Source organism: Myotis yumanensis, unplaced genomic scaffold (assembly GCF_028538775.1).
Source record: "Myotis yumanensis isolate MYYU_CA2020_CCGP unplaced genomic scaffold, mMyoYum1.0.hap1 SCAF_1, whole genome shotgun sequence".
NCBI classification, from domain to species: Eukaryota; Metazoa; Chordata; class Mammalia; order Chiroptera; family Vespertilionidae; genus Myotis; species Myotis yumanensis.
Genome location: NW_027223752.1, coordinates 147,699,676 through 147,725,608, shown reverse-complemented (window position 1 = coordinate 147,725,608; position 25,933 = coordinate 147,699,676). Strand labels below are relative to the sequence as shown.

At 39.7% G+C, this 25,933-nt stretch overlaps 1 protein-coding gene and 1 pseudogene across 2 annotated transcripts in view; one reads left to right on the top strand and one right to left on the bottom strand.

Moving 5' to 3' along the window:
- The window catches only part of GPR158 (G protein-coupled receptor 158), a 377,074-nt gene that overhangs the window by 325,151 nt on the left and 25,990 nt on the right, over positions 1-25,933 (bottom strand). For both annotated transcript variants that reach the window (XM_070432941.1, XM_070432950.1), the window contains exon 2: positions 17,949-18,054. In XM_070432941.1, the coding sequence (XP_070289042.1) occupies positions 17,949-18,054 (106 nt within the window). The remainder of the gene's footprint in view (positions 1-17,948; positions 18,055-25,933) is intronic.
- Positions 23,784-23,893, top strand: LOC139001371 (small nucleolar RNA SNORA28; annotated as a pseudogene).

Genomic DNA, 25,933 nt, shown 5'->3' with positions numbered 1-25,933 from the left:
TCCACTGTGCCCGCCTCTGCCAGAGCCCAACGTGAGTGGCTACACATAAAATTTTGTGCATTGGCCCTTTAAGAGGCTGCCTGTATTTCCAGCTGTCTCTCTCTAGTGGACAGAAACCCCACTGCTTTTCACAGCTAGATATTAACTACAGGTACCTTTCTCAGTTCTGGTGCTCTGGGCTGGGGAGCCAAACTTGGAGTATAGACCACAGACTTCTCAGGGGGAACACCCTGCAGCTGAGATATCCCTCTGGAACTTAAACTGCTGCCGTATGAGCCCGCCAGCCCTCTTGCACCTCCAGGTTTCCTACCAGTCTCATCTCAATGTAGCCTCTTCTTTCCATCCTTGGCTATAAGGGTCCTCTACAGCTAGTCTTCAGTTGGTTATTCAGGATGATTCTTCTACATTTTGTTATAACTCCAGTTTGGTCTTGGGAGAATGTCACTGTAGCTTCTACTTAATCCACCACCATCTTCCTTCTCTCTGCTTAAGTGTTTGCCATAACTTTTTTTATAAGAATTATAATTCTCTATGTTTTTTAATGTGATCAATGAACATTTGTTAGAGCCGTGGTTAAATATGACACCTCAAAAAAAGAGAGAGTAGAGGAAAAGGGAGTAGAGGAAAAGGAAGCAGACTAATAGGAGAGACAAAGAAATAAGGAAGAAAGGACAAAGGAAAGAAGGAATAAAAGGGGAAGTTGAAAGGGAAGGCTAAATATTAATGAAGATGAGTTTTTCCAATTATACATTTATATATATTGCAAAACTTGATGCCAAGGAAATAATCTAATTTTTAATTTGGTGGTTTGGTTATGGAGGAGGATTTATATGAAATTAGCTGAAGAGTATCTGCAAATCTTTCTATTATTGTGTCAAAGAAAAAGATACCGTTTTTAAAAGCATCATGTGCTCATTCATTCTTTCAAATCTAGAGAAGTGACAAAAATACATGACAATGGTGAATTGAGAATAATCACTAGTCAATTTGTAGAGCCACCTACTCTGAACTCTTTATACCCGTTTCATAAAATGCATTTATCACAAGGGAAAAACAATAGAAACTAAAGCACATAACTAAATCATTATGGGATATACAGAGATTTTATTTGATTCTAAAAATAATAGAAGTTTATTATAGTGTTTATGGCAATAGAAGTTCCCTAGTGAGAATTAAAACCATCAATTTTAATTAAACCTGTATTCATTTTTAATTAGATCTGCTTTCAATGAGTAAATGAAATAAATGAAGTAAATTTTAATAGAAGTATAATATAAAACAAATTAAACATTAGACCTACAATCTAAGTATCCAAGGTTTTCAGATACTAGAAAGAGCATCATGAGTAACTAGGCTCTACCTGGATTTTTTCATTCCTGAAAGAAGATGGAGTACCTGGCAAACTATGGTAGAATTCATTTAAATCTTTCTTATGAGTATGATATAGTGATGAAATCAGTGACCATAAGAGATACTCTACCACATGAATATGATATTACACAATAATTTAAACTACAATGGCACCCTTACCAATAAGATATATGTGGGTCACAGCCCTTGTCTTAAAGTAGTCTTGCATCAGTAATTGATCAATACAAATTCTTAACTGAGATATAAATTATATTAATTTTTTTAAATCTCTAAGCCTTAGTTTCCTCATCTGTAAAACTGAAAACATAATAGGTATTTTCTAGGACTGTTTGGGGATTAAATACTTTTATATATATTTATATACATATGTGTATATACACATATATGACAGTGAAAGGGCAGACATCTCATAAATGCAGTTATTAACAGTACTCAAATCATTTTAATATAGCAGTATAGATGTTAAAATAAAAATAGGTACAATGTACTATAGCGGTACATAGGAGAGAAACTGCTTTACATGAAGTGGGGAATAGGCTGCCAAGGGGTTACAGAGGAGCAAAACCCAGTACTCAAAGAATAAGCAGGAATCTGTCAGGTGGTTAAAGTGGGAAATTATGCCCTAGCCAGTTTGGCTCAGTGAATAGAGCGTCAGCCTGCGGACTGAAAAGTCCCGGGTTCAATTCTGGCCAAGGGCATGTGCCTTGGTTGTGGGCACATCCCTGGTGGGAGGTGTGCAGGAGGCAGCTGATCGATGTTTCTCTCTCATCGATGTTTCTAGCTCTCTATCCCTCTCTCTTCCTCTCTGTAAAAAATCAATAAAATATATTGAAAAAATAAAGTGGGAAATTATATGTTATGCAATAAAAAGAGCACGTGCAAATAATGCATGGAGACATGAAACACCATGGTCAAATCATGGAAGGCAAGTAGCTGGATATTCTAAAATTAGAAGAAATTCAGATTTAGAAAGCCATACATATAAGGTGGCCTTTATCCCACAGGTTAAGGAAAGTCTGAATAATATTAAGCAGTCAACCATAAGTAATTGTGGAGCACCTTGATTATGGAAATTGTTATGGCTCCTGAGATTTAACAGAGCATAACTGATATGGTTTCTGCCCTCATGGAGCTTACAGTGAAGCACATAAGATAGATATAAATAAATAATTATGAATAATTTCAAGTAATCAAAGTGCTATGAAAAATTGCTAATATTTCTGGAGAAAGTACTGTGAAAAACATTCTACATACAACATAGAATCATTCCCTTTTTAAAAAATGTTGAGGCTAAGAAACACAGGCAGCCTGAGTCTAAAGCAAACACTTTTAACTGCTATGTAATATTGTCTCAATAAAAAATTGCAGGATGATATAATCATCATATAATTTTTTTAAAAAGATCAGGTTGGCAGCAGTGAAGAAAATGAATTGGAAAGGAATAAAGCTGAAGACAGGAGAGGGCTGCAAAAGTCCAGGCAAGAAATGATTAGGACTAGAATTAAGTCAGTTGTAGTAAGAATGAAAGAAAACAAATTGATGAGATACAGATTGAATACACATAAAAAAAAATGTTTACTGAATTCCCAATCCATTCATTAAAAAGAAAGATGAAATAGCTGCTCAGCAGCTTACCAAAGGATACGAGTAAAAGAGCAGACCAATCTTCAGAAGAAGGCATTACCTGAATATTTCACTTAATAATAAATAGCACTAGCTAAACAGACACATTGGTCTTTATACATACTTTGGGCTGCAGTATTCAAATTATTTTCAATTTATATTGAAAATTCCAGTTTGAAAGGTAAAATGCAGTATATTCCATCCTTTGATGTTTTGGTCAAATTTGTTTTAAAATGAATTTCTTTACTCACATTATCTAATAAGTAAAATAATATATAAAGATTATTACCTGCATGCATCCACTATAGTTAGAAATACATATCAAAGTTAATATATAACATTTTATTTCATTTATTTTGCTATTTTAAATAATGTTATTATTGTCCTTGTGTCATCCAACAATTTGGATGACATTGGGCTAACAATTCAGTGGAGTCTCAGGCTGAAATTATTAGGAGAGAAGATGGAGAGAAGTGAGGTGTAGAAGTATATCAGTAGAATCATCAGAGTAAGAAAGAGAGAAAAGCATAAAAACCAGGAGGTGGAGTCAAGGTCAGAATCATACAGTAGCTGATGAGCACACTGGATCAGACCTCTGAGTGTAAATTTCCTGTTTACACTAGAAAATTACTGAAAATCATTTATTCATATTAGCTATATCCATTGAGATTTGCTATTTTAAATATTAAAAGAGAAAATAAAAAATATGCATTAATTGTTTAAAAATAACAAAAAGCTGATAACATGTTAACATAGGTAATATACTTATGAAAAAATAATTATATTTCTTAAAACAAAAAATAATAGCAAAAGGAGTACCATTGCTTTATATTTCTATAAATCTCAAAGTCTGGCTTATTAGACTAGATTCTCATATTTCTGTCTGCATTGAATCTATCATATCTTAGGTAGCCTTTGCATACCCATAAGAGAATAGAGAGTTCAAAAGGTAAATAATGTCTTTGAATTGTTATGCAAATAGTTTTAACTTTACAGACTCTCTTGACAGGGTCTTGAGGACCCCCAGGGACCCAGGACTATCCTTTGAAAATGACTACACTTAGACAAATGTATTTTAAAAGGTGGAAAATGAAGGTGATATACAGGTCTGCATGACAACAAAGCCCATAAGCAGGGTGGTTCAGATTCTAAGTCTATGAATTCTGGGCTTCAATAGAACTAGAATTTTAATGGGGACAAGACTGTAGAGCCAATTTTCCATTATTCTATTTCTGGAAGTAAATATAGAATCAGCTCTATAGAATTTCCGCCAGGTGATCATGGAATTGTAAGCAGCAGCAGGAAAAACTGCTTTTGCATGCATAAAACAGAGATTGTACTGACAAGTCAATAGTAAAATCTACTGAAATAATTACATAATCAAGATTAGGTCATGGTTTACTTCTTTACAATAATTATGGTAAGATAATAAAAAAGCATTACTGAGAAACAGCTCTCTTTCTTGAGGAGCTATAAAAATAAAGCGGATATCCACATATTTAGAATAGTATAAAATACTCCTTTCTGGAGACAGAGCATGGATCCAAAGCCTCTTAAAATCTCCTCCAAATTTCTGAGTCCTTTAGTATTTTCATCCCATTGAAATTAGTTCTGACACATCTAACATTTCTCCCTTTACACACTTTTCTACCTAATGTACAATAATTGCCCTAAATTTTCTCCATTCACAGTTCTTCCTTGTTTGTTTTTCTCTCAATCCTTCTGTTTTCATCGTTTTGGTTCCAATTCCAGCCCCTACGCTTATTCCTGTTTCACCGATTACATTCACTATTTCCTACACCTCTCCATACACCAACACCTGAGTTTGTATTTTGAAATACAAAACCATAATTAAATGTTACACATTCCTTTGCATTATAAAGACAATAGCAGCTCAAACTAGAAATACGCTGAAAGAGAGAAGAAAAGCACAATGACTTAAAATGACAAAAAAAAAATTTTTTTGAAATGAACACTTGCACATTACTTTGAGGGCAAAGTATTTAAGCTATTTCAATATTTTATGTTCTGCTTGTATCATCAACTAACCACTTTTTTTTTCTCTCTCTCTCTCAATCTATAAGCCTTGGGAAGGGAAAAACAATGATGAATCAAAACTTGTCCTGGATGAAGATACCAAAAAAATAAGAAGGTGGTAAATAAGCCTCTTCCTTTAAGGAAAAAAAAAAAAAAGATATCAAGGAATGGAGTTTACCTCTTGCATAATACAGTCAGTTAAATCTTCCTAAATCAGCCAAGGACTGTAACTAAGCAACATGATTCTTCACTGCACTAAAAGGGGGGCTGCCGAGCATCAGTAGCCTCGTTTTTCACTGGAAGCTTTGACAAGTTTCCACTATATTTGATATAATTGTAGCAGAGGGAGTGCCAGATTAGATCTGATTTGCTGTCATAATGGGATTTTTTTTCCACATAAGCTAATGATGCAAAGCTATATTTAACCCCCCAAAAGTCACCCTCAAGCACTCACTGTATATTCTGATTGCTTCTCATATCTAGAATTGGACAAGTAGCAATTTTTCTGCTACTTAATGTGACAAAAGCAAAGGTTTAATAGGTAGAGATTTTCTTTTCCTGATTGGCTCCATTATAAATTTAGCTACATATTCCAAATCTGTTCACTAACTTCTTATTTCATCAGATGTTCTCTTCACTGAATTGAAAAGATCAAGAAAGCCTGATACTATTGGTGCATGTGAGCCAATCCTCCTGCCACTCTAGCCCAGCTGCATATGCTGTATGTCTCCCACCTTTAAGCTCAGCCCCACTCTAACCCTATGCCACAGAGAAGTTTGGCAGCATTTAGGTGTTTTGTCTTCAGCAATGATCAGAATCTAAAATGCATTTATAGATTATCATAACCAGAGAGAATCCCCTTGACATCCCTGTACCAAATGAGCTGCAATCCTCCATAATCAACTCTCTGATTCCTACATTCTTATTTGTATTCTAATTCCCTGTTGGGAGTCAGTCCCTTTCCTTAACACCTGCCCTCTTACCTGATGTCCAGACAAGGAATACAGCCCTCATCAACTTGTATCTAAGATGGATCTTATCCCTTGGGTCCGGTTTCAAACTGGACATTCCTACCATTCCAAGTCACTGCTATACATTGAACCAGCAGACCACCACTAGTTAGAAACTTCAGCTGCTGCTACCTACACCTGAAGATGGAAATTGATTCCTAACCCAAATTTGTACGTGAGTTTACCGTGTCCTCTTGAAATTTTGTTTTAACCATCCAAGAGCTAGATCAATTCTTGTTTGGTCTACACCTAATTTCCCATATAAGGAAGATTCCAGCTTGGCTCTTGACCAGCCGTGGGCAAACTACGGCCCGCGGGCCGGATCCGGCCCGTTTGAAATGAATAAAACTTAAAAAAAAAAAGACCGTATCCTTTTATGTAATGATGTTTACTTTGAATTTATATTAGTTCACACAAACACTCCATCCATGCTTTTGTTCTGGCCCTCCGGTCCAGTTTAAGAACCCATTGTGGCCCTCGAGTCAAAAAGTTTGCCCACCCCTGCTCTTGACTGAGCTCCCATAGGTAGAACCACAACAAGACTAACAAGATCATCGCATGGGCCCCTACCAGTGATTTTCTTTCCAAACAATCATTTATCACCCAAACTACCTCCTGATAGTTCAAATTCCTGAACTACCATTTGCTGGTGTTATGACCTTAAATTACTTAAAACCACTCTAAATCTAGAAAAATCAATATATCTTTATATTGTTAAACAATTACTTTCATATATATAGGTTGAAAAACAATTTGTATTAATGGGACACTTGGCTTCTGAGGATTTCATAAGCTCTTCAGACTAGGGCTAAAGAAAAGTTAATTTCTAGCACATCTTATCAAGTATACAGGGTATCCCAAAAAATGTATACACACTTTAATAGTTGATAGCTTATTTTTGAAAATGTATTTTAGTAAACACTGCCTTTACAATTACTCAAAGTGTGTGTATACATTTTTGGGACATCCTATACTGGTATTTGTGCCTTCACCTACACCACTCATGAATAAGATCTTGTAAGAGCTTTTATTTTTAAACATTTAATGTAGTCCACAAAGTTGATAAAGTTTCATATGATAATTGATAGATGATAGATACATAGATAGATAGATAAAATTTATTTACCTTAAACAGACAAACAGTACTCTTCATTTATATTCTAATTCAAATACTTCATAGGGCCAAACATTAGATCAACAGGTTCTAGAAGATTGATGATACAATCCAATGGCATATATACATGTATACATGGAATATATACATAGAAATGTCATTCAGCAGATATCATGACCTTCTCATAGTTGAAATATTGGCTTATATACTACTGTAAAGTATATCATTTCCTCATAAGCAAAAGGAGCAAGTTAGATTAAAGAAAAAAACTAATGACACTCCCTTGTATTGCCTTTTTTCTGAATTAGATTATCCCAGATTTGCAATCTAATGTCAACTAACCTTTTGCTTTTTTCTCTCATTTCCATCAAAATTAATTAGTCTTGCATCACTACCCCCAAAGTGCTTAATGAGTAAATGGAAATCAAATCCCAGAAGCTAGCTTGAATGAAGGTGGCAATGATAAATATCAATGCTTTATCATTATCATGGAGAGAAAATATCAGGTATGGCAGACATACCCACATGCAGAGTTAGAATTCAAGGTACTGCCAGTGCAAGAACACGAGTATTGCTTGTGGACGGAAACACCTTTCAGTGGTTCCCCTTACAGTACACCTTAGGGTTGCAGAGACACTTATAGCCAATGTTGCATAAAGTTGTGATGGGCCCTGCAAAATTCTGTCAAGTGGCACCTTTCACTATTGAAAATACTAAAACCTATAGCACCTTCACCTGGTAATATGTGACTGAACAAATCCGACATTTAATTTTAAAATTTCCTATTTTAAAATACTCATTCTCAATATTTTAACTATTCTGATTGTTAAAAAGTTCCACTTACATTAAGCTAAACAGATCCTACTGTTGTTCGAGTTGATTTACCAATAAATCACAGCCTAACCCTTGGATCCCTTCAGGAAAAGTATAAATCTACTTATATAAAAACCCTGGGTGGTGTTCATCATGACCAGACCAGAACTGCGACCAAGCGGAAGGAAGTCAGTCCTGCAGGGGTTGTCTTGGCAACAGCTGCGCCCTCCCCCAAGCTGTTTCCCGGAGCTGTTTCCTGTAAGGGCGGGGTTTGAGGCAGGAACCCGCCTTGGGAGCGTGGAGGCATATCTTTATAAAGTGTGCTGGGCCAGCACAGCCAAGGGTGAACCTGAGTGGGGGCGGGTGAAAGGCTTAGAAAAGACAGACAAGAGAATGAAAGCTGGGTCTCGGTGGGACGCTGCTTCTCTGAGAGACAGCGACCACACCCACAGCCATGCCTTTATTTTATAGCAGATGCTACGAGGCAAAGTAAGGGCGTGCCCAAGATGTTTACAACATTCTCCTGGGTTTCAATCCTACTCAACTACATGCACCTGAACTCTATCAAGCCTACATCACTCAGGCATGTGGGGCCAGGTGTTCGGACCATAGGTGCAAGCTTACAACTATAGCTGTTGGCTATAATTGTGCTGGGAGTGGCCTGCCCTCCAAGCTGGGACTTGCACGTGGCAATGAGAGGACTGTGCCCTCTCATCAGTCCAAGGCTTGAACCTGTCCAAAACACTGTAGCGGCTCCCCACAATAAAGTTTTAATTCTGTTTCTTTGTTACTAATGTTGTGGCCCCACCCCATAACAAAGAAACAATTTCCGGAGGATGAGGCCCAGGAATCAGGATTTTAAAAAGATTCCCAGGTGATTCTAATGTGCAGCCAAGGTTGAGAACCACTGCTATAGATAATATTAAAAATATATCTAAACGTGCAATTCTTTGTCCCAAAAATGAGCATGTTAAAAATTAAATGAAGAAAATTTGGATATACTCGATGGAGATTTTCACACATATTTGAGTGAGGACTTGATTGATTCCACAGATGATGCTGAAAAGGAAAATTTTCCCATCGAATTTCTTAATAGTATTACTCCTTTGGGAATGCCGTGTCATAAATTAAAATTGAAAGTGGGTGCAATCATCCTGCTCTTGAGAAATCTCAATAGTAAATGGGGTCTTTGTAATGGTACTAGATTTATTATCAAAAGATTATGACCTAACATTATTGAAGCTGAAGTATTAACAGGATCTGCAGAGGGAGAGGCTGTTCTGATTCCAAGAATTAATTTGTCCCCATCTGACACTGGCCTCCCATTTAAATTGATTCGACGACGGTTTCCCGTGATGCCAGCATTTGTGATGACTATTAATAAATCACAAGGACAAACTCTACACAAAGTAGGCATATTCCTACCTGAACCCGTTTTTGCATATGGTCAGTTATGTGTTGCTTTCTCTTGAGTTTGAAGAGTATGTGATGTTACAGTTAAAGTTCTAAGTACTTCATCACAAGGGAAATCAGTCAAGCACTCTGAAATTGTTTTCACTCTTAATGTGGTGTACAGGGAGATAATAGAATAAGTTTAATCACTTTATCAGTCATTGTTTGCATCACTGTTGTTTTTATATCATGTTTTTGTTGTTTTCATATCATGTTTTTGTTGTTTTCATATCATGTTTTTGTTGTTTTTATATCATGCCTCTGATGTTGTTATATCCTTTTGTTACTGTTTATTTATTAATAAATTTATGTATTCTTTTCATACACATTTTACTAATTTCCTTTCATCTCTCACACTTCTATTATAGAGAAAGGGCAAATAGCAATATTAAAATATCACTGCTAATTAATTCCCTTTTTTAAAAAAATATATTTTATTGATTTTTTACAGAGAGGAAGAGAGAGGGATAGAGAGTTAGAAACATCGATGAGAGAGAAACATCAATCAGCTGCCTCCTGCACACCCCCCACTGGGGATGTGCCTGCAATCAAGGTACATGCGCTTGATCGGAATCGAACCTGGGACCCTTGAGTCCGCAGGCCAATGCTCTATCCACTGAGCCAAACTGGTTAGGGCAATTAATTCCCTTTTAATGTGCATGAATTTCGTGCACTGGGCTACTAGTATCCGTATAATAGCTATTTTCATATTTAAAGACAGTTGACAAATCATTCCATGGGTCTTCTTGTCCCTGGAAAACCAACTCTATTTCTTTCATTCATTAAAAAACAAGGTTTTAAAGTTCTTAGTAATACTATTTTTTCTCTTCTAAATGGGGTTCAATTTTTATATTGAATTTCAATACAATATATTCAAGATTTACATATATTCTATATTAAATATAGAATATTAAATACATGGAACATATTCTATATTCAACTTATATTTTCCTTGTCACACTATTTCTGGTATTTCTGCTAAGCTTAGAATAGTGACGCGAATCTCTGAAGATGCAGAGAACAGCCTAAGATTAAGCTGGCTTTTGCTATTGCTTTACAGCCATGTTGCACTGTTGACTCAACTATTCTCACAAATATTGTTCACAAGTGCTACAACTAAACCACATCGTTCTTTCTATGCTTAAAATGATAGGGTTGTGTGTTTTTTTATTTGCATTCAGGATCTTACCATTATTCCTATTACGTTTCATCTTGATAGATGTCCATTTCTCCAACTCAGCAATATATTTTTAGTCTCTGATTTTTAACTTTCAGTGAATTAGTTATTACTAATTACTTGTCTCCTATGTCCTTATTCAAAGAATTGATGAGTGTTTCAATCAACACGGGGCCTAAATAAAACTCTGTAATAAACTACGACAACCTTCACTGCAAGTTAATACCAATCCATGCAATCACTTCTTATGTAGAGCCTTAGATGTACAATTCAATAGACATATTTGGCTAGTAGCTATCATATTGGACAGAACAGTTCTACTCTAGAGAAAAGGAAAGGAATGGTGAGAATGCAGCCTTCAGATGAAAAGTAATATACAACTATTTCTAAGTAATTTCACTTAATCACTCTAGAAGATTACTCTAAACCCTGCTATAGCCAAAGAGTGAGCTATATTCTGTATATAAGAGGGCTTTCAAAAGAGAACAATTAACTTCTGTCTTCTTTAGATTTTTGCATTAAATTTTTTTCTTGTGTTCTAAATTATATCCTGTCTTACATTTTTAACTTTTTAAAAGTATATCTTTTGCCAAAACCGGTTTGGCTCAGTGGCTAGAGCATCGGCCTGCGGACTGAAAGGTCCCAGGTTCGATTCCGGTCAAGGGCATGTACCTTGGTTTCGGGCACATCCCCAGTAGGAGATGTGCAGGAGGCAGCTGATCGATGTTTCTCTCTCATCGATGTTTCTAACTCTCTATCTCTCTCCCTTCCTCTCTGTAAAAAATAAATAAAATATATTTTAAAAAAATAAATAAATAAATAAAAGTATATCTTCAGAGATTCATTAACTTATCTCTAATGGAGTACTAAGGAGTTATAAGTAGATTCATATCTAATATACTCAATAGAAAAAAAAAGATACTGGAAAACTCTCTTGGAGCTATATAAAGCTATTGACTGAGCTGATGACCCACCTACCAAAGCAGAGAACACAAGAGGTTAATAGGCAGTGAGAAGAAAATACTGGAACTTCTACTTACATTGAATTTTTTATAAATAAATAAGAAATAAATTAAGCTTTACTAATATCTAAGACTTGGATTGACAATAATGTCCCCACTCAGTCCACATCTCATATGACTATACTATTGATAAGGCACTTGAGAAATCCTAAAGGAAAATTGGGAGTTTCAAGACAGAAATTCTGGCAGTGGTTACTTGGTTCCTTAATTTGCTTTCAAATTGCAATTTATTACCATTTCCATTTGACCACCTCAGTGAATTTATAGAGTAAATCATTGTAAATAGTAAAATATTTATACTTCTTCATAATGAGATGTGTGACCTGAAAAATCTTTTCCTACATAAAGATTTCCTGATTATCTCAAAGTGAACTATTTGTTTCTGAATTCAAAGATTAGTTATGCATTGTTCTTTAGAAGAGAGATAAATGTTTCCAATTTGCTGACCTGCTCTATGCTGACTAGTGGTTGTTAGCAGTGTCTATGCAGCAGGTATCTTTTTAAAAATCTAAGCTGTTCCTTCAAAGTAAAAGTGACATTTAAGTAATCCATGAGTAAGCCTTTTGAAGTGAACATTTTGAAAATGGGTATCTGGAAATGGTTTTCAGTGCTATGCGTTTTTTGTTGCCAAAAACTATAAATACTCACGTAGCCATATAGTTTAAACTTGGAAATAAAATGTCCTAATCTGTTTGAAAATATTTCTTGTGAAAGTTTGAGTGAATTTTTAACCTCTTCCTTTAAAATATTAAAATGCCCATTAGTTTGCAGGGACCAATTAATTGACATCAGGGAGAATGAAAAATTGCCAGCTGTAATTCTGCAAAAACCTTTGCAGAATTGGTAGATGGAACTGAAAAATGAGCACTGTGATGTAGCAAATCCAGTCAACAATTTATTTCTTCAATTTGAAATGACACATCCTTGTGAGGTATATATTTAACTATGATAGACATGAAAACTAAGTATAAAAATAAACTGAACTTAGAGACCTCTGAATCACTGCATTACTAAGTATTAAACTAAGATTTTTTAAATGTTAAAGCATGATCAATCAAAGCACTCTCACTAATATTTTTTTCAAACACTGTGATCAATTACATTGCCCACATTAAAGATGCATTTTTTTAAAATTTATCTTTATTGTTGAAAGAATTATGTCACCCTCTGCTTCCCCCATTGACCCCCCATGCCTGCCCCCAGATGCATTTATTTTTATAAAATATCTACATTAAATATTATTTCATCTTTATCTTCAACCTGATTAAGTTTTCTGATTTTTAATATGTAGAACATATAACAAAAGATGCATGCATAATTTGTAGGTTAATATATATATATATATGTATATATATATACACACACACACACACACTATGGGTGGATGCATAATGCATTTTTGCTAATAGAATATAATAAAAAAAGTTTCAAAGACACTCTCCTAATATTTCCTGCTCAAACAATGATTAAAAGTTTTTTCTTATAATGGAAACAAAGCAAAAGAATACCATTAAAACATAATTAAGTAACATTTTTATGTTTTAAATAAACTATTATGTAAGAGAAGATTTTGTATATTCAAAGCAAACAATGATATGAGAATGGGTAAAGAATTATTTCAGTGGAGGCTAACAATATGATCAAGTCCATGCTAGAATGACCTGAATCAGTTGCAAAAACAGAATAATCCTGCAATCCAGTTCAGGGTGCTGATTCAGATCTTGTTTTACTCTGCCCTTCAAAAAACACTTACCGTAGTGGCCTCATAGACCCTGTAACAACCCATACACACTGAGTAACTATTTTCCTCACAAACCACTCCATACCTTTCTAAAATGGTCTACATATCACTTGTTCCCAACATCAGACTCACAATTCTGGTTTAAGATAACTTGGAAGCTGAAAAGTCAACACACTGGAAAAAAAGTTTTAAGTGAAAAGTTTGCCTCAGTTATAAATTTGAAATTTTTAACAACCTCTAGTATTCACAAGAAAGGGTGTCAAACATTGGCAAGAAAGAACTCACAATAAACATGATGAGCGTCTCTTTTTCTAATAATATGGATATTCACACCCTACAGATAAGACTCATGTTAACTATTTCCAAAATAAGCCAATTTACACAGTGATTCTTGGAGTCCAAAACAGAAGATTTGTGACAAGGGACAAAGGAGAGCCAGTGCAGATAAAAAAATGCCCCGAACAAGAGACTTTTTTTTCTGTTTTTCCACACAGTAGAAACTTCAAGAGAAACCAATTTCTAGTCACTAGTTAACCTCAGTACAGGGAAGGAATTGAAAGACTATTGCTAGTCACTAGACCAGTGGTTGGCAAACTGTGGCTCGGCAAACTGCGGCTTGCGAGCCACATGCGGCTCTTTGGCCCCTTGAGTGTGGCTCTTCCACAAAATACCGACTTCTGCGCATGGGCTACGAAGTTTCAATCGCACTGTACGTGCGCGCCTGCACATGGTATTTTGTGGTATTTTGTGGAAGAACCACACTCAAGGGGCCAAAAAGCTGCATGTGGCTCGCAAGCTGCAGTTTGCCGACCACAGCCTAAGATGTGGTATGAAACTGTCGCAGGTGCCCTGAGAGACCAGAACCACCAGCAGGACCTTAGAGAAGCCCAACAAAAAAATATGAAGAGTTCCATGGCAGCTTGGCTAAGTCAGACCAGCCCCAAGGGCCTCATGGGCTCCTACTCCCAGCTCCAGTACCTGAGCAAGGAAAGGAGGTAAAGAGATCCAGAGTACTTATCTTGTAGACATTTCAGTGTTTGATGATGTTACTTTTATACCACTGAACCTCTTTCTATAACACATTTCATGGAGGGTTATTGAACTGTGGGTTGTCTTTTAGGATATGTTTTTCCAGTTTTTCCTATAGGAATTGAAAAAAATATAATGTTCTCATATATAATTCCCCAAATCACACATTTAAACCTAATTTTTGTTAACCAGACTAGAGGATAATATTTTATCTAGAAATAACTTAGTTTATTTGAAAGCTTTAAAAAGAAACAATACCCAGAAAGTTTATAATTCTGATGCAACAAAAATAAATCAATCCTCTAAAAGGAGAAAGAGGTTCTTCCACTATGATCATCTAGTCAAATAAATAGGTAAATAGGTGTGCTATAAATAAACAAAAACTACACTAAGATTGTTAGAAGCAAGAAGCAACTGTAAAACACTGAAAAATAAACATCATTTTGTTCCTAAAGAGAATGCTTATTGCACCACCCAGGAGTACCACTGAAACAAGGCTGTACAGAAATGAGCACCTACAGATGACACCATGCAGAAAAACCCACTCCGGCTAAAAGACGAAGCTAAGTGGCTATATACCATTGGCATGGAGATAATAATCAGGCTAAAATATTCACCAGGTCGATGACTGAAATTCATATCTTTAGAAATGTCAGAATCATCCACAGGGAAGTGGATACTCAGAAATGTTCAAAACTATAAGAATAAATAAAGAAAATGAAAGAGGATCTTAAATGAATTGACAAGACAGAAACAGTTCCTTGCATGATTGGGTCCCAGCAGGGGAATGAAGGAAGTGAGGGCCATGTGGAGGTATATGGAGATGTGGGCTACACTGTTGGGATATGTAGCGATGTGCATGGATATTGAGGAATTGGGGATTATGGATATACTAGAGGCCCGGTGCACAAAAATTTGTGCACTCGGGGGGTGTGGGGGTCCCCCAGCCCGGCCTGTGCCCTCTCACAGTCTGGGACCCCTCGGGAGATAACGACCTGCTGGTTTAGGCCTGCTCCCGGGTGGCAGAGGGCAAGCCCAATCCCTAAGTGCAGCCCCTGGTCAGGCTCAGAGCAGGACCGATTGGGGAGTTGGGGCGCCGCCCCGTCATGCACAGAGCAGGGCGGATCGGGAGGTTGCAATGCCACCCTCAGGGTAGACTGATTGGGGGGTTGGGGCACCGCCCCCTGTTACACTCAAGGCAGGGTCGATGGGGAGGTTGCGGCGCCACCCCCTGTCACGCACAGAGCTGGGCTGATCAGGGGGTTGGGGCGCTGCCCCCTGTCATTCACAGAGCAGGGCCAATCAGGGGGTTGGGGCGTTGCCCCCTGTCACTCACAGAGCAGGGCCCATCAGGGGGTTGGGGCGCTGCACCCTGTCACACTGAGGGCAGGGCCAATGGGGAGGTTATGGCTCTACCCTGTCACACACAGAGCAAGGCCCGTGGAGGGGGGTTGGGGCGCCACCCTCTATCACCCACAGAGCAGGGCCGATCAGGGGGTTGGGGCGCCGCCACTGTCACACTCAGGGCAGGGCCGATGGAGAGGTTATGGTTCTACCCTGTCACACACAGAGCAGGGCCGATCAGGGGGTTGGTGCGCTGCACCCTGTCACACACAGAGCTGCAGGGCAATCGGGGGATTGGGGAGCTCCCCCCCTATCAGGCACAGAGCAGGGCTGATCGGAGGGTTTGGGCGCTGCCCCCTGTCATGCTGATCCCGGTGCCGGGAGCCTCGATGCTCCGCTGATCCCGGTGCCGGGAGGCATATTACCCTTTTACTATATAGGATAGAGGCCTGGTGCATGGGTGGGGGCCGGCTGGTTTGCCCTGAAGGGTGTCCTGGATCAGGGTGGGGGTCCCCACTGGGGTGCCTGGCCAGGCTGGCTGAGGGGCTGAGGGCTGTTTTCCCGCTGGCAGTTGACTAAAAGCTCCCAACCACTCCTTGTTTTCTTTTTTTTTTTTTATTCTGGGCCAGCTTTAGCTCTGAGGCCTAGCTGCTGAAAACATGGATACAATGTTGTGGTCCGGGGCTGACTGAAAGCCGGTTTTGTTTAGCTTCTTATTTGCAACATAGTAATAGTTGCTTAGAGTTGCAGTTGAGAGTCCGGCAAGTGAGGCGGGGAACGTTGGAGTTTGCAGTCCCTGGAGGAAGCAAACCTCCCTGCTCGCTTCAGTGCATGGCTGCCGGCCGCCATCTTGGCTGACAGTTAATTTGCATAAGGATACGCTGATTAGCCAATGGGAAGGGTAGCGGTCGTACGCCAATTACCATGTTTCTCTTTTATTAGTGTAGATGGTGGAAATGTGTGATGGATTTAGAAGGATGTGGAGAATTATGAGGGAATTAGAGGGTTTATAGAGGGTGGCAAAGTTGAGGGATATTGTGATAGGGAGTATGGGGGCACCTGGAGGAGTGTGTGGAGTGTAAGGGGAAAGTGGGGAACTGCAGATGATTATTTGGGAAGTGATAGGGGTATGAAAGTGTGTGGGTTGGGTATGGCCAAATATGTGGGGATGCACAAGGGAAATATGCAATGGGCACATATACAGGCATGTAGAGCTATGCACATGTCTGTGCACTTTTCTATTTAGTAATGGCACAAATAAGTGCTTATTCTTAATTTTCCCTGTGATTAATAATTTCTTACCTTAAAATTGTACCATGTATAACCATCTTTCACAAAGGGCAAAAAATGGGTTAAAGATGTAGATCACTACCTTTATGGGAATATTCCCTCTATTTTAAATAAACCAAGCTGACTTTCCTCACACATTCATGGACTGAAAGTTGGGATAGCCCAAGTATTTAATATCAAGAACTTTATTGTACATTTGTTCTTAACATTTTGGACCTCAGAAGTAGATTACTGAAAAGGAAATCAGGATGTCATCACACTTCCTGTCTGAAACTACAAAAGACAAGTGATAGTCATATTTCCAGATTTATAATCTCTATGCCTGTCCCTAACTATCCACAGTCCCATGAAATAAGGAACGGATAAAAAACTGGAAATTGGGAATATATACGCCAACATATACACTTCTTTTACAGGTCCCTGTTAGTTTTCTCCTTGTTTTTAATATTTCCCTGCCATTCTCTCTCTCTCTCTCTCCCTCTCTCTCTCTCTCTCTCTCTCTCTCTCTCTCTCTCGCTTTTCTGGCAGATGGCAGTGTGTCTGAGTGAATAGCATCAAGGTTTCACCAAGCATCATCTTCCATTAAAATATGCATAATCTGGTTGGCCCTTCCAGGACTGTTTTTCCACTTCATTGCTATTTTAATTTCCAGCCCCTTTTGAAAAATAGGATCAGCCTTTGACTAATGCCAAACTTCAGACATAATTTCAGTTTTAGCCTTCTCTTAGTCTCCAAATGAACAGTTACTCTGCACAAATTTAATTTCCTACTCCTTTTTCAGTTCACTTGGCAACATTTAGACCTGCACAGGAGGTATTTTCCCAGTAAGACGTCTCATGATCACTTACCCACAAAAATACAATAGATCATAAGTAATACATTTCTGGGCTTCTGATTTCAGGGGACTCTATTTCCATGTTCTTACCTCTGAATTGTTGAGATGACATTTATGAGTTCCTGAAAACCAGCCATCACTCGAACATTGGTCAATGTCTACTTTCTGAAGATTTATGTCCACTTTCATGACACCCCTTAAAAATAGAGAAAGATAAAAAGAACAAGTTAAGCTGAGCCTTTACAAGTTCTAACACTGTATTCTGTCCTGGAAATCAGACAAATTAGCATAAATAATGTACTATACATTTTGAAATCTCTCACTCATACTCAACAAGTGAAGATAAAGGTACAATAGAACAGAATAATAATAATTATCTATTGTTCACTGTCTTCAGCTCCCCATATAATGCCTGGCACATAGTAGGTGCTAATAAATATCTATTGATTGACTAAACCCCAGACAGTATTTCTCTGGACATGATAGCAAAGTTGACTCTGATATAACACCTGCTCCTAGTATCCCTTCTATAAAGTAAATTAATACAAAGTTCTCGTCTTACTTCTTTCTACTCCTATTTCCCACTGCAGATTCAGGATGTAGAAAATGAAGGGGGTGCAGGGTAATCAGGAAGGGAGGACCATACCAGAAAATAAGCATCTCTTTCCTCTGATTTTCTATAGCAATGACTTTAAACAGCTCTTTAGGTCTCAAAGTATTCCAGCCAAGCAGAGTTTTATATTACCGACATATATGCTGATTAGCATTTTTCTTGAAAATCTAGAAACAAAAGCACTGCTTTTACTTAGCCATTTGAGATAAGTCACTAAAAAAGAGAACTCACAAATTTAGGGCCAAAAGCACAACTGCAAAGAAAGCTACAACTGTATCTAAAATTCCTCCATTTTCTCCAACCAACCTCTGTACAATTTCCTAAGGTCTCTCTGGTTTATTTTTCACCACCACCAGCACCACTATCAGTAGGAGCAGCAGAAATGTCTGTCCTGCACTGAACTGTCGCACCTGAACTTTAATGAAATCAATATTCTGTGTCCTGGGCCCTGAAGCTTGACATTTGCTGATGTTCTTCACACATGAGTAAAATATAAACACCACACTAAAACCCACTAAAAGTAAAAAACAAAAAACATTTTTAAGGTCCTGCAATCCCATATTAAACTATTTTCATTATGATATCTACATATATAAAAGCCTAAGTAACCGGCTGGTAGCTATGATGTGCATTGACCACCAGGGGGCAAACACTCAACACAGGAGTGGAAATCACAAGCATGGAAACAAGGAACAGACTGATGAATCTCAGAGGGAAGGGGGAAGGCTAGAAGAGATTAACCAAAGAACTTATATGCATATTAGAGGCCCGGTGCAAGGATTTATGCACTGGTGGGGGTCCCTCGGTCTGGCCTGTGGGGATTGGGGCAAAACCGGTTTCCCAACATCCCCCGAGGGGTCCCAGATTGCGAGAGAGTGCAGGCCAGGTCGAAGGACTCCGCCAGTGCACGAATCCGTGCACTGGACCTCTAGTTATTAAATATGCACAAACATAAAGGTAGGCTTAAATTTTTTATATCATAGTTCTCATAGCTACAAAAAAACCCCACAAAATTATAAAATAAATGCAAATAAAACTATAAAGTCAACAAAATTTAATCTAAAAGTATTGATTTATAAACACCAGTGATTATATGTTTTGTCAAACTAAATCACCTCTCAGAACAGGAATATGGTACTGACTGCTAGTTCAAGCAAGCTTATTTTACCATGTCATGACTCACTTCTTTCTTCTCTTTTCTCCTTTTAAACTACGTAAAATCTACCAACACAGTGGTTTTATGTCATTTGGGCTTCATTTGGGGTGAATAAATCATTTACTTTTTTAGACTGCCTCTGATCTTTTCTTATTAACCTATGACAAAGTATTACACTCTGTGGTGCTAATACGCTAAAAGGAGACAGAAAGCAAACAGGAACACCAACTTCTGTCGGTATTTTGTGAACCAGATAACCCAATATGTGTAAGCTTATTTGTCAGGTAAACACTGAAATGAAAACCCAAAATTTCTCAAAGAAAACTTAGAAATCCTTCAGAGAAACAGACCTCAGTTTGCAAAATACTACTCATGTAGACCATAATTTCACAAAACAAATGTTCATATGAAAAATAACTTGATTCCAAGGTAACCTACAACCTTAACCCAGTTCATTTATTTGCTCTTTCAACAAATATTTATTGTCTGTTATGTAAATATCACTGTAACAGATGCTATGTAGGCGAACCACATAGGCCCTACCCTCAAGTAACACCAAAAAGCATGTTTTTTAAAGTACTGGTATGTTGAATGGAGAACGGATGCTAAATTCTGGGGAACTGGGAGTATAGTAGGAATTCAATAAACATTTGTTGACTTGATGACCACCGTCACTACCAGAACTTTCCATAGAATAATGTTCCACATAGGTTATGACAATCATGCAAGCCCAGTCAGGCTCTACTTTATGCTCTTTGAGAAACAGCAAATTCGTTCTTTCATTAGTTCGGTAAATACTGACTACCTACTATGAGCCAAAATTATTTTAGCCTTTGAAATACATTAGTAAGCAGGGCAAAACAAAACAAAACCCTGCCTTCAGGAGCTTAACTGTAGAGTGGGATAGACAACTAATAAAAGATGACTATAATAAATAAACTATGTCATATATTACAAAGTAAAAAGTACTATGGAGAAAAAAAAATAACCTTGAAGCAGGTGATAAGAGACAGGTAGATTAAACTCTTTGTTAAAGGGTGGTCAGGATAAGACTCAGGGAAGTGAAAGCTCTAACTCAACATTCCAGGTATCATTACAGCAGATTGGTATTCACACACTTACATTATCAGTCATCTTCAGAGACATAAATTTCTCACTGGACTACGATTGTCCACAACATTTTGGTATTCTTCTGTGAACATCTTATTTAGAAGGCATCTAATAAAAAGATGCATGTCTATTTGTTCCACAATTGTTAGTAATAATGAAGTCAAGTTCTCCTCAACTATCCTGCTCCACTAGAAAGAGTTTGGCTGCAAGACAGTGGAAATCTTGTCATCTCCCAGCTAGCTCAGGGACATGGCTAATTCGGAATTCCAGGGGGCTGTGATTACTCTGGTTCCTTCCCTGAGAAAACTGGCTGAAGAAATCTTAATCGCTGAGGGTTTTCCCTCTTAATTCCCGGTTCATATATGGGAACCAAAAAGTCACCGCAGACTGAAAGCTCAGGAAGCTTTCTGGGCGCTGTGCAAAACCACCCAAGGTAATGAGGCTTGCGTTTACCAGCTGGGATGTCAGCGCTGACTCATCCTCATTAGCGCCTCTGCCTCTGTGCCTGGGGACCTACAAAGCCCTCGGGGCAGGTGTGTTGACTTCCTGCGGGGAAACTGGAGGTTTGGGAGATGAAGTGGGATGAGAAAGCTCTCTTTGTGGGGAAAAGTACACTGCCAAAAGCGACGCAGAGGCTCAGACACACGCAGGTGCCCCCATGTGCGGACTGAGGTTAGACCAGCTGAGCCCCTGGGTGGTGAGGAGGGGGACTGCCTCTGAACTCCCACGTCTGAGCTGGAATGGAGATTCCCACATCCGGTGAGCAGGTGCCACTGGGAAGCTGCAAGGGCGAGGAAGTGGCTGCTGTTTCCTGGCTAAACACAGGAAAGCGTGGTAAATTGTGGCCAGAGAGTGGGAAATATAGCAACTAATATCCCCCAAACACCTACCTGGGTGCTTAACTAAACCGCAGACCAGCCTTTTCCTCTTCTTGTCTGACACCTAAGACGCTCAACCTTGCAATCCCCCTCATGTTCTCTTTCTGTGAATGGGCTTCCATCCTCCAATTATCCAAGGTGATAGCTCATTTGTTATGAAACTTACCACCCACCAATACAGCTGCGGAGTCACCTACATTGTACTCCCAGCATGTTTTTTGTCTGGTGACCCCTTCCCTCCATTTCCTCTACCACTGCCTTGGGTCAGACCTCCATCTCATGGGGCTAAACATGTTTAATAATAGCTTACTAATTTGGTTTCTAGCATTGTTACAAGTAAAGATCCTAGTTTGTAGGTCCTAAAGCTTATATTAGGGTCCTGCTTTAAGAAACAAATACAAAATCATGAATACACACTTATATCACAAAGTGGCCTTTGGACCTGTATCTTTGTGCTATACTGCTGGGTGGTTAGTAAGATTATTACCATAATTTCTATACCAGGATGGCTGGCAATACGCTAGCTATACACAGAAGTGACTACAAAGGACCTTAATTTGTATTACTGCACACAGACTAAATAATCCTGAGCCTCCCCTTAGCTGGTTTCCGAAAATGCGCACAACCTAGGCTAAACGGTAATGGAGGCAAGTTATAGTTAAAATGGCTTTCTTTTGCAAATTTCACTAGAAACAGTTGACCACAGAACTCATTGATAATGCCCATTCCAAGACTCTAGAGAAAGGCCACAATGCAAGCAAGGGGCCCTAAGCATCAAACACTGCTTTCTTCGAAACTGTAGAATGTGATCCTGACATTTCCCACTCTCCTAAAGAATAAAAATCCAAACTCCTTGGTATAAATCCGGCCTCTCCTACCTCTAACTTTTCCAACCACTCTATTGCATACATTCTTTGTTCCAGACCATTTAAAATTACATGTGAGTCCTAAACATTTGTGTTATCTCACAAAACCATTCCTTACTAGATCCTTTTATATCTGAAGCCCCTTGGCCTAAACTATACCTTTATCTATTACTAGAGGGCCCATGCATGAATTTGTGCATGGGTGGGGTCCCTCGGCGATCGAGGCCGTCTCACCCAGTCCCGAATGGGGCTGATGGGGGCCAGCCGGCCAGAGAGGGACCAAGGGAAGGCTCCAGGGTGTGTCCAGCCCTCTTGCCCAGTCTCCATTGGCTGGACCCCAGCAGCAAGCTAAGCTACCAGTCAGAGTGTCTGCCCCATGGTGGTCGGTGCATGTCATGCGACTGGTCGAGTGGTAGACCGAACTGCTCAGTCGGACACTTAGCATATTACACTTTTATTATATAGGATAATTCCTACCTATCTCCTTTATAAAGCCTTCCATGAACTCCAAGTCTGATTTAAAAGCCACTTCCCTATCCTCCCCATAATACACTACGCTTAGTTTCTTCATATAACTCACTTAGTACACTATATTATAATACATTATTTTTTTTAAATATATTTAATTGATTTTTTACAGAGAGGAAGGGAGAGAGATAGAGAGTTAGAAACATCGATGAGAGAGAAACATCGATCAGCTGCCTCCTACACACCTCCCGCCAGGGACGTGCCCACAACCAAGGTACATGCCTTTGACCAGAATCGAACCTGGGACCCTTCAATCCCCAGGCCGATGCTCTATCCACTGAGCCAAACCGGTTACGGCATAATACTTTACTTTTCATGATTTTTTCCCTGCCGGACTAAAATTCCGTGGCCTATGTCTTCACATTTTCCCTTAGCTCCTAAATCAACACACTCCCATTATTAACTTTAAAGAAACTGAAGATAATAGAGAGAAGCAAGGAATAGCTAAACAAACAATGGAAGGGAGGGAGAAAAGGAGGGAGGGAGGGTGAGAGATATTGATTGATTGACTGATTGATTGATTGATTGATTGAAATTGGTTGAGAACAACCAAGTACTAGTAATCTGAAAACTGTCATGAACTGCTATGGGTGAATGGATGGAAAGAAAGATTGAAGAGGTTCAAGGCAAGTTTTGAAATTCTGGTTTTGTTTCTTACCCATGTTACCTTAGACAATAATTTCCTGCTCCATCACTACAAAAAAAAAAAAATGATAGTAACATCACATATAGTCAATATCGATGGGGTCCCAGGGCAGAAATTATGCTGAAATAAAGAATTGATTTAAAAGTATGCTGGTAATTTGAGCTTGCTACTTTAACAAAGTCTAACCTATTCTGGTGCTCTCCTCTATGAGACAAGCCATTATATAGACTTAGACAGTGTTAAAAAAAATAATAATAAAATAAATAAATAAATAAATATATAAATAAAAGTATGCTGGTAGACTAATTGCCATCAGTCATCTACTCCTAACACTAGATAACTAGCACAGAATCTGGTGCCTAGAAGTGGGTTGCTGACATATCTAAAACCTAAAACATGTGGCACTGGGTTCGGGACCAGAAGCTGAAAGGCCCTCAGAAAGATGATTCAGAAAAATAGGAATATGCTGGTGTGTTGTGAAGGGCAATGAGAAAAACTATATTGGAGGCAGAAGAAAAAGGGACGTTTGTTACATAGTAGGTGGAAACTTTGCCAACACTGTCACCTCTTAAATGAATTTGTGGATCTGGCTAAGTTTCTAGGCAAAATACAGACAGTACTACCTGGAGTTTTCTAGGAAACTATGATAGAATGAATACAAAATGGAGACATAGGATAAAGAAGGATCTTCTTAGTTTTGTTTTGTTTTTGAATTTTAAAAAGTTTTAATTGTGGTAAAATACTGTATACATGACACAGATTTACCATCTTGATCATTTTATGTGTACAGTTCACTAGTGTTAATTATAATCACACTAGAGGCCCGGTGCACAAAAATTTGTGCACTCGGGGGGGTCCCTCAGCCTGGCCTGTGCCCTCTCACAGTCAGGGACCCCTCAGGGGATGTTCACCTGCTGGCTTAGGCCCGCTCCCCGGGCAATTGGGCCTAAGCTGGCAGTCAGACATCCCTTTGACAGCCCGGGACCCTTCGGGGGATGTCCAGTTGCCAGCAGGAAGCAGGCCTAAGCTGTAGTCGGACATCCTTAGCACTGCTGAGGAGGCGGGAGATGCTCCTACCACCACCGCTGTGCTGGCAGCCATCAACTTGGCTTGTGGCTGAGCAGAGCTCCCCCTGTGGGAGCGCACTGACAACCAGGGGGCAGCTCCTGCATTGAGCGTCTGCCCCTGGTGATCAGTGTGTGTCATAGTGACCAGTCATTCCTAGTTGTTCTGCTGTTAGGGTCAATTTGCATATTACCCTTTTATTATATAGGATAGAGGCCTGGTGCACGGGTCGGGGCCAGCTGGTTTGCCCTGAAGGGTGTCTTGGATCAGGATGGGGGATCCTGCTGGGGTGCCTGGCCATCCTGGGTGAGGGGCTGAGGGCTGTTTTCAGACTGGCCACACCCCCTTCAGGGTGGGGGGCTTGGCCAGCCTGCAAACTGCCATCAGCCCCTCACGCAGGATGGCCAGGCACCCCAACAGGGACCCTCACCCCATGAGGGTGTGGCCAGCCTGGGTGATGGCTATTTGCAGGCTGGCCACAGCCCCTTCAGGTTAGGGGTCCCCACTGGAGTGCCTGGCCAGCCTGGGTGAGGGGCTGATGGCTATTTGTGGGCTGGCCACAGACCCTTCAGGGTGGGGGTCCCCACTGGAGTGCCTGGCCAGCCTGGGTGAGGGGCTGAGGGCCATTTTCAGAGTGGCCACACTCCCTTCAGGGTGGGGGGTCCTTCAGGGGTGCCTGGCCAGTCTGGGTGAGGGGCTGATGGCCAAGCCCCGCAGCGGGGACCCTCACCCTATGAGGGTGTGGCCAGCCTGGGTGAGTGGCTGATGGCTGTTTTCAGGATGGCCAAGCCCCCCACCAGGGACTCTCATCCCATGAGGGTGTGGCCAGCCTGGATGAGTGGCTAATGGCTGTTTGCAGGCTGGCCAAGCCCCCAGCGGGGACCCTCACCTCTTGAGGTTGTGGCCAACCTGGGTGAGGGGCTGCTGGCTGTTTGCAGGCTGCCCACGGCCCCCAGCCACCCAAGCTCCCAGTGGAGGCTGGCTGGAAGCAGGTATCTGGGATTTATTTATCTTCTATAATTGAAACTTTGTTGCCTTGAGCGGAGGCCACAGGCAGCCAGGGCAGGCGGGAATCTTGGCTTTCTCCATCCCCGGGGCAACCAAGCCTCCTGCTTGCTCCAGCTCTGTGGCTGCCGGCCACCATCTTGGTTGGGTTAATTTGCATATAGTCGCTCTGATTGGCTGGTTGGCATGGCTTGGGGCATAGCAGAAC